The following is a 9,279-nucleotide window of genomic DNA, read 5'->3' on the forward strand; positions in this document are numbered from 1 at the left end:
GTAGTGTCAGCCCGCAAAAAGAGGGGGGCGGGTCTAGTGGTGGTGGTGGTAGTAGTGTGGAAGGGGGAGAGATTTAACCAAGTCTCAGTCAACCTTGCATCATTTTGTCCCATCGTTCACAACATTTCTTCCTACCGGTTACATCATCCGTCTTGCTGATTGTAGCATGTCGTGTCCCATGTCGAGTGTAGCACGTCATCTTACCCGTTGCAACATTCTCCATTGACGGACGTAGCAATTTAGTCAGGACGGTTGTAGTATATGTTGTCGTTGCTTGCAATACCGTCACAACATTTTTCGTTGTCGTTTGCAGCATCCAGCCCTGCCGATCCTAGCACCACAACTACATTGATCGTCACTCGACTGATACACAAAAGCAAAGTCTTATCACTTAATTAATTATCAATAAAATCTATACCTACTAATAAAGCAAGGTGCGTTTCGTTGATTTTTTCATCTGTTCATCACCGGTTTTTTTAATCCAAGGTGGTACTAATTTTCTGTATGTCCATCTGCCATAAAAGAAACAGTTTTATGCAAAATCTCATAAGTGGCCGCACGCGCTGAGGCCCAGCCCATTTATTTCCTGTCCATGCAGCTGACAACCATTATTTACCGCACTGGGCGTAAAATAGACGAGGTTTCACATATGGCACCCAGTATTGGGACGACCCGTTTTTATTTTTTCTCTGTTCTGCTTCTTTTCCCTTTTTCTTTTCTTTCCCTTTTCTTTTATCTGTCCTTTTTCTTTTTTCTCTTTCAAGTTTCTTTTTGTTTTTCCTTTTTTCATAAATTCAATTTTTCAGAATTTTAGTTTTTGATTAATTTTCGTAAAATCTCCAGAATTTATTATATTTTTTACCATTTTGATTTTTTTCCAATTTTTAGATTTTTATTCCCATTCCAGAATTTATTGAAAACCATAGAAAACTTTCGCATTTTAATTGTTTTTTATGTTTTCCAAAATTGTTCGATATTTTCAAAATAAATTGCATTTTGAAAATGATAAAATTAAAAAATATTCATTTTTATTGAAAAGTTCACAAATTCAAAGTAATGCTTGTGTTATAAAACATGTTTTTCAAAATTGTTTCAATGTTTAAAACATATTTAATTTTCAAAAATTGTTCACATATTCAAAAAATGTTCGTTTTCTTATAAAAGATTCATATTTTTAATTGTTTTTGTGAATTTCAATAAATTTTCATGTTTCGAATAATATTCGAGATATCATAATTATTAATTTATTTTTTGATAAGTTCAATAAGATGAGAAGAAAATGTTTTGAATGGTACACTACAGTATATTATTAAACATTCGCGCTGGCCATTTGTTAGCAGGAGTTGTTTGTTCGAGTGGCTAGCAGCACGTGGTCGAGTTTTTGAGGTCGTGAGTTTGATCCTTCAACTCAGTGGTTGTTTTGGATTTTCGTTCGCGCCTTACAAACACATGTCGTTTTGGTGCCTGCCACTTGCCTGGCCAGACTTAAACTGTTGTGCATCCGACGTGCTATTTGACAATAAAAAGGAATATTTTTGTTGAATATAATTAAAAGAAATTGTGGACACATGGCAATAAAAGAGGATATGTTGGCTTGGCTCTGACTAAAAATATGTGGGCAAGTGATTGCTGAAATAATTACAGAGAATAAACCCTGGTAAAGTAGGGACTATCTGGTTATGTGTTGATTATACCAATGAAACGGGATTCGCTACAATTTGTACTATATTTGTTACGTCATTATAGGAGAGAATGGTCGAAACAACTATGGCCTGAAGGTTGCCGTGCTGCCACAAAATAAGGAGGCAACCACAACCAGACACGGTGGCGGACACAAAGAAAAAAGGCACAAGTTGGGTGGTGGCCACCACTCCGACCAACCCCATCACTATTAATATCTCAGGGGCCAAACATGATCTATGAGAACGTCGGACCTCCTCGCTCTGTAGCCCCACCACTATGAAGACCGTTTTGATGGACACATCAATTATGTCTCCGATGCTTCTCGTAAAAAAATATTTCTTCCGAAGTAACGCACGGACATATGTGCTAGTCTCTTGTAACGTGGAAGACAGAGCAGCCCCGCATGACCGCCAGGCCATCCCCCGCCACTAAAATCCAAGCCCTCCACCAGGCGCCAGCACCACCGGCCGTTACACTACAAACCAAGAAAACCATCATTGTTCGCACCAACCCACCCAACACACAGAGCAAAGCAAGAAACCGCACGGCACAACACTGCCAGTTCCCTGCTTGAAGTGGCGTCCACAGATCGGCATGTCGACGGCGGGAGGCCCGTCGGGGACGACGGCGTCGCAGCATGGGGGCGGCGGCGGGGGGTGCTGCAGCTCCAGCGGGACGCTGGAGCTCGTGGCGGCGTTCACGGCGGTGTGCCTCGCACTCTACGGGGTGATACTGTACCTCAACTACCTATACGTACGGTGGAGCGGGCGGGACGGCGTGCATCGGACGGGATCCAGCACGGCAGCCGGGCCGGCGAGGAAGAGGGCCGGCGGAGGGGGGCTCGACAAGGCGGCGCTGGCAGCCATGCCGGTGGTCCGATTCAAGGCGGAGGCGCGTGGCGACGGCAGCGAGGTAAGGGAGGAGTGCGCGGTGTGCCTGAGCGCCATGCAGGACGGCGACGCGGTGCGCGCCTTGCCCGGGTGCAGGCACGCGTTCCATGTCGGGTGCGTCGACGTCTGGCTGTGCGCGCAGGCCACCTGCCCCGTCTGCCGCGCGCGCCCTGCTCTCCCGGTTCCGGCAGCGAAGGACGGCTCCAAGAGGGCGGAGACCGCCGGACGGGAGCCGGACCTGGAGAGCCCGGTATAGCATGCGTGCGTCGCCCCCGAGCTGCCGGTATGGCTTAAGGTAGTTAGCTGCTGCATAGGTGTTGCTTCATCGGCTTGTCTTCTTGGAAGCGTGTGGATGGATGGCTACAGCTACTAGATGGTTATCCACTGAGTACATAAGTTTTGTGTTAGCTTGCTTCAATTGGGGCCGATGATCTGCGTGCATGGCTTCTATAAATTGTAATCCTACGGACTCTTGCATTGCTGATAGGTGAAGTCCCCCAAATCATTTCGTAAGTAAGTTCATATTTTCCCCGCAAAAGAAAAAGTAAGTTCATATTTGATGTACCCGTATGATATTGGTCCCCCTTTTCCTAGTTGCAGGAATAGCGATGTGGAATGGTTGTGACATGGCCGGGGACATCTTTTGGTGCTAATTTACAGGATTGCGAGACAAATGGTCTTTAGTTAAACGCATGGTCTAGGCAATTGGAGCACTGTTAGTTAAATAACCAACCACCTAGTAATTGTATTGCAATTGTGGCCACTCAGGTGTGAAAATTGTGGATGGATGACCTGTATGCACGGCTGAAAGGGACACTACAATTCCTTCAGTGGTGAATACTACATTTTTCAATCCCATGAGCGAGAGTGGCCAGATATGGATGAGACTAAGGCTTATCAGTATCTTATAGTATAGACGAACCCCACCAATAATCATTAATTGTTATTTTGCCGCGTTCACATCTTCCACGTCACTTTAATTATGGAGAACGTTGCGTACTGACGGACCGGCCGAAGCTGCTCGATCGCGAAGGGATCTAGCACCACGATGTCTCCCGATACACGTTTTCCATTGTTTGTTTTTCCTTTCCTCGGCCCGCCCACGTGCCCTAGGCCCATCACGACTGTTTTTCTTTCTCTCATCATATCTGGTGCGTCGTACTCTGCCCTCCGTTATCTTCTTCCACGCGTGGTCGTCTTTAAGCTCCTTCTCCACAAACCGCTTGTTGAAATGCTCCGACATGGGGGGTGGGAAAATGAGCTGCAACCGGAGCCCAGCGAAGATGCATCTGTGGGAGAATCACCACCGACGAGCTGCAACCATGCCGGCCGCATGCTGGAACCAGCGTCGCGGCATGCTGGAACCAGCACCATTTTTTGCTACATGCATTCATGGTGGAGCTACAATCCGCGACGGCGGAGACGAGTTTTTGCTGCAATCGTCATCAATTTTTGCTACGACCGGCGAGAAATTTTGCTACATCCATTCATGCCAGAGATGCGACTGGGTTGGGACGGCGACGAAGATGTTTTTTTTTGGCTACCATCGGCATTTTTTTTGCTACAACCACGTTGCGCTTGTGCTACAATCAACATCTCATTTTGCTACAATCAGCTTGCAACCGGCGCGGTCACCACGCTCGCCGGTTGCAGCTTTTCAAGAACATGGATGAAGTTTTTCAGTGTACAAACATTTTCAAACTGAAAAAGCTGCAACCGTTACCAAAAAAGCTCCAATCTTAGATGAAAAAAGCTTCAACCAAAATATGTACAAAGTTTTCAATCGGGCATTGCTTCACGGAAAAAGTTGCAAACGTTCACAGATAAGCTTCATTTGTAGTTGAAAATAGCTTCAACCCACGAGTAGTCCAAGCAACATTCGGCGAGGATGGAAGTCATGGGTTTCATGCTACATGCTACAAGCGGTCCTGGATTTTGCTACGACCAGTGTCGTATCCAGCTACATCTGCAGTCATGGTTTGCTGCATCGAACAATGATGCATTTTTTTGGCCGGAAGCGAAGCTGGATTTTTTTGCTGAAACGGGGGTGAGCGAGAGGTTGCAACCGCGAGGTATGTGACCGATGAGCTGCGACTGGACGGGCATGAGCAGCGGCAAGCACGCCGGCGAGCTGCGGCCGTCGCCACAGAAGCTACGAGCGTCGCCGCCGAGACCTGCAACCACTGGTGCAGCTGCTACATGGGTTGAGGCGGCGACGAGGACCGACGGCAAGGGTGGGGACCGGCAATGAGGACGGCCGGCGAGGGCGGGGACGGGCGACAAGGACGGCCGGAGAGGGTGGGGACCGGCGATGCGGACGGCCACTGGAGAGCGCGTGGCTGGTGAGATGCGGAGGGTCCTTTTTCTCGCGAGCCTGAGGGAAGAAGATGACCTGTATGGATAAGGATCTAGCGGCTTGGGAGGGACCGATCGGGCGGCTAGGGTAGGACCGGCCGAAAGGTTCGGCCGATGCACTGGCGCCTAGCGGTGCCCTTTAATTATTTGTAGCCATCTCAAAGCGTGCGCTGCAGATTTGTCCTCTCCCCCTCACCAACATTTCTCTTCGCTACCGGCCCACCACCAACGAAAATCTCTAACCCTGTAAAATCATTAATTTAGGAAACCGTGCGCCTAGATCAGGAACAGTTTCCACAGATTTTCTCATGTCGAATTCTTTGAAACTAGTGTCGGTCGACTCGGTCTTCCAACAGCTAGCTGCTAGTGCCATACATCGGTCACGTCTTCCTAGCCAGCCGCCGCTTCCAAGATCTAGGGTTCTCTGCCTCCCGCCGGCGCCGGCGCCGGCCCATCCCGTATTCGGTGGCCTTAGGGCCATGGAGACGGAATGGATCTCGGACTTTGCCGGTGGGAGGGCTCTGTTTTTAGTTTTTTTGAGCTTTGTGAGGGTTTGTGTCCTATCCAGGAAGGCGAGACGGCGGCCGCTCCCTGAAGATGGAATAAAGATCTCCTCGCCTAGCCCCCGTTCCGGTGATGCGTCTAACATCATCGGTGGGCGTGTGGAGGTGTGTCTCTGGCGGATCTGACTTTGGTGGATTTGTTCAGATCTGTTCGTCGTTCGTATTCGTTCGTGTCTCTTCATGTTGGATCATTTTGATCTACACTCTTCGTCTGTGGCGATTGCTATTCTGGTGCGTTGGTTCTATGGGGCCTTAGCACGATGACTTCCCGACTGTCTACTATAACAACGTTTGCCTGGCTTTGACGAGGGAGGGGCGATGACAGCGGCACGCCTTCGGCTCGCTTCAGTGCTTGTAGTCGTCGCTAGGTGGTCCACAGATCTGGATGTAATTTTTATTATTTCTAGTGTTTGTTGTACCATGGTTGAAGATGAATAGATGGAAAGTTTTTCTCGCAAAAAGAAAGAATTCTTCGAAACTAGATTCATTGTCAATAGGTTTCAAAGAACATATTTTTCATGATAACCCCCGCTCCCCCAACAAAAAAAACGAAAGCCAAACAAACAAAAATGAAAACAAAAAAAATGGAAGCACGGTTGTCTTTTCATTTTTTGTAAGCTCGGCTATGCTTTTTTTTGGGAAAACACATATGTGCTTCTTCTTTTTCGAAGAAAGTGTTTCTCGCAAAAAAACACCGCTTCCCTAAAAAGAAAAAGAATTCCTCAAAACCTAAAAAAACTCAAGAAAGAGCTGAAAAGCAAAAAAGCTAAAATACGTGCAAAAATACCGAAATCACGCCGATTGGGCGCACCCCTCGCGCTCCCAAGCACCCGCTTAGAAAATCGATGACCGGGCGCCCTAAATCCGCCCCCAAACGCCCGAGCGGGTTGCTCAGTCACGGTTCGAATGAAAAAATAGCACCCAGCCCGGCTCCCCACACGCAGCCCAAGCACCCGGGCAACCCAGCAACCCTCATATCCAGCCCATATATGTGGGGCGAAGGGAGGCCGGGATGCGACCAAACACCACTGCCATATCGGGCCGGCCCGCTATGGCCCACTCCGCCCCCACCACTGCCCCCACCAAGACCCGATAAACCCCGGTCAAACCACACTCCTCCCAGCCCCGACGCCGCTGTACGCGCTCCCTGCCATCCCCGGCCAGGCGACAGGGCAAGCTGCGGCATCGCCAACAGCCGCCCCTCCTAGGAGTCATTGGGTGCTAATGCTTGCAATGCCCAGCCCGCGGTCGTGATGTGTTAGAAATATGCCCTAGAGGCAATAACAAAGATGTATTATCATATTTCCCTTCCATGATAAACGTTTATTATCCATGCTGGAATTGTATTATTGACCGAAAACTTAAATACATGTGTGGATACATAAACAACACCGTGTCCCTAGTGAGCCTCTACTTAACTAGCTCGTTGATTAAAGGTGGTTAAGGTTTCCTAACCATAGACATGAGTTGTCATTTGATAACGGGATCACACAATTTGGGGAATGATCTGATTGACAGACCCAACTGTAAGCTTAGCATCATTTAGTATCACTTAGTTTATTTGCTACAACTTTCTTCATGTCAAGTATGTGTTCCCTAGACCATGAGATCATGCTACTGCCAAATACCGGAACAATGCTTTATGGGTTATCTAACGTCACTTTGTAACTGAGTGACCATAAAGGTGCTCTAAGGTATTTCGGAAAGTGTTTGTTGGGTTGCATGGATCGAGACTAGAATTTGTCGCTCCATGTGAAGGAGAGATATCTCTGGTCCCTCTCAGTAATAAAACATCACAAGAAGCTTTCAAGCATGTGACTAATGAGTTTAATCACAATATCTTGTATTACGGGATGATTAAAGAGACTTGCGGGTAACAAGATTGAACTAGGTGTGGATATACCGATGATTAAATCTCGGGCAAGTAACATATCATCGTACAAAAGGAATTGTACACGGGATTAATTGAATCCTCGGCATCGTAGTTCAACCAATAAAGATCTTCACTCAATATGTGGGAATCAATATGGGCATCCAGGTCCCTCTATTAATTATTGATCGAAGAGGAGTCTCGTTCATGTCTGCAAGTTCTCGAACCCGTAGGCTCACATGCTTAAAGTTCTGTAGCATTAGGGTGCTAAGATATTAATATGGTGAAGTCTGAAAGTAGTTTGGAGTCCCGGATGGGATCTGGGACATCACGAGGAGCTTTAGAATGGTCCGAAGGTAAAGATTTATACATGGAAAGTTGTTGTCGGGGTTCCGAAAGAAGTTTGGTTTTTCGGGTATTGTACTGCGAAACTTCTAGAAGGTTCCGGAGGGGTCTGGAAGTATATCAGTGGGTTCTACCAGCCCCAAGGTTCATATAGTTTGCCTAGCAGCCATGTAAAAAATTGCAACAACAATGTAGAGGACGTGTAACTTGTTTTTGCAGGGCATGTGATGTGTTGTGGTATGGCCAAGATGTGACTTGATATATGTTGATGTATGAGATGATCATGTTTTGCAATAGGTTCACGACTTGCATGTCGATGAGTACGGCAACCGGTAGGAGCCATAGGGTTGTCTTAATTTATTGTGTGACCCGCGTGTCAATTATTAAAATTCCATGTAATTACTTTACTTTATCACGATGAGTTAGCAATAGTTGTAGAAACAATAATAGTTGGCAGAGACAACCACATGACGGCACCTCATAGATGATGGAGATCATGGTGCTATGTCGGTGATGATGGGGATCATGCTGGTGCTTTGGAGATGGAGATCAAAAGCACAAGATAATAATGGCCATATCATGTTACATATTGATTGCACGTGACGTTTATCTTATTAGGCATCTTATTTTTCCTAGGACGACGGTAGCATTATAAGATGATCCCTTCACTTAATATTAAGATAAAAGTGTTCTCCCTTAGTATGCACCATTGTGAAAGTTTGACATTTTGAAGCACGTCATGATGATCGGGTGTGATAGACACTTCGCTCACATACAACGGTGTAAGCTAGTTGTATATATGCGGAAATAATTTGGTTAACTTGACAAGCCTAGCATGTAGAGACATGGCCTTGAAACACGGAGAACTGAAAGGTTAAAAACACGAGTGAAAGGATCAATATAGTTGACTAGATGGGGGGGGGGGAGTGAATAGGCAACTAACAATTTTTAACTTTTCTTTAACAATTTAAACTTTGCATCAAAGTAGGTTGTCTAGATATGCAACTAGTTGAGAAACCTATATGATGCAACAACAACAAGCACACAAGCAAGCAAGGGATACAACACAATATAAGCTTGCACAAGTAAAGGTGAAAGATAACGAATAGTGGAGCTGGTAGAGACAAGGGTGTGTTACCGAAGTTCCTTCCCTTTGAGAGGAAGTATGTCTCCATTGGAGCGGTGTGGAGGCACACTGCTCCCCAAGAAGCCACTAGGGCCACCGTATTCTCCTCACGCCCTCACACAATGCGAGATGTCGTGATTCCACTATTGGTGCCCTTGAAGGCAGCAACCGAACCTTTACAAATAAGGTTGGGGCTCTCTCCACAACCGAATTGGAGGTTCCCAATGAAACCACAGAGCTTCACCACAATGGAATATGGCTCCGAGGTGACCTCAACCGTCTAGGGTGCTCAAACACCCAAGAGTAACAAAATCCACACAATAAAGTATGAGGGAATAAACTGTCCTTCAGTGGAAGTGTAGATCTAGGTCTTCTCCTTCAATCACTAGCAAATCAACAGGTTTGAGTGGCTAGAGAGAGAGAGATCGGGCAAGAAAGCTTGAAGGG

General features: G+C 46.6%; 1 protein-coding gene across 1 annotated transcript; it reads left to right on the top strand.

The window, feature by feature from the left end:
• The first annotated feature begins 1,949 nt into the window (after window positions 1–1,949).
• Window positions 1,950–3,143, top strand: LOC119286481 (RING-H2 finger protein ATL74-like). The gene has a single exon (XM_037565864.1). The coding sequence runs from the start codon at window positions 2,278–2,280 to the stop codon at window positions 2,827–2,829; it is 552 nt and encodes a 183-aa protein (XP_037421761.1). The 5' UTR covers window positions 1,950–2,277; the 3' UTR covers window positions 2,830–3,143.
• Window positions 3,144–9,279: the final 6,136 nt, after the last annotated feature.

This window comes from Triticum dicoccoides, chromosome 4A, assembly GCF_002162155.2.
Source record: "Triticum dicoccoides isolate Atlit2015 ecotype Zavitan chromosome 4A, WEW_v2.0, whole genome shotgun sequence".
NCBI lineage: Eukaryota > Viridiplantae > Streptophyta > Magnoliopsida > Poales > Poaceae > Triticum > Triticum dicoccoides.

Bases quoted from the DNA above. Each gene is read 5' to 3' on its own strand.
- LOC119286481 (XM_037565864.1), top strand. From the start codon at position 2,278: ATGTCGACGGCGGGAGGCCCGTCGGGGACGACGGCGTCGCAGCATGGG.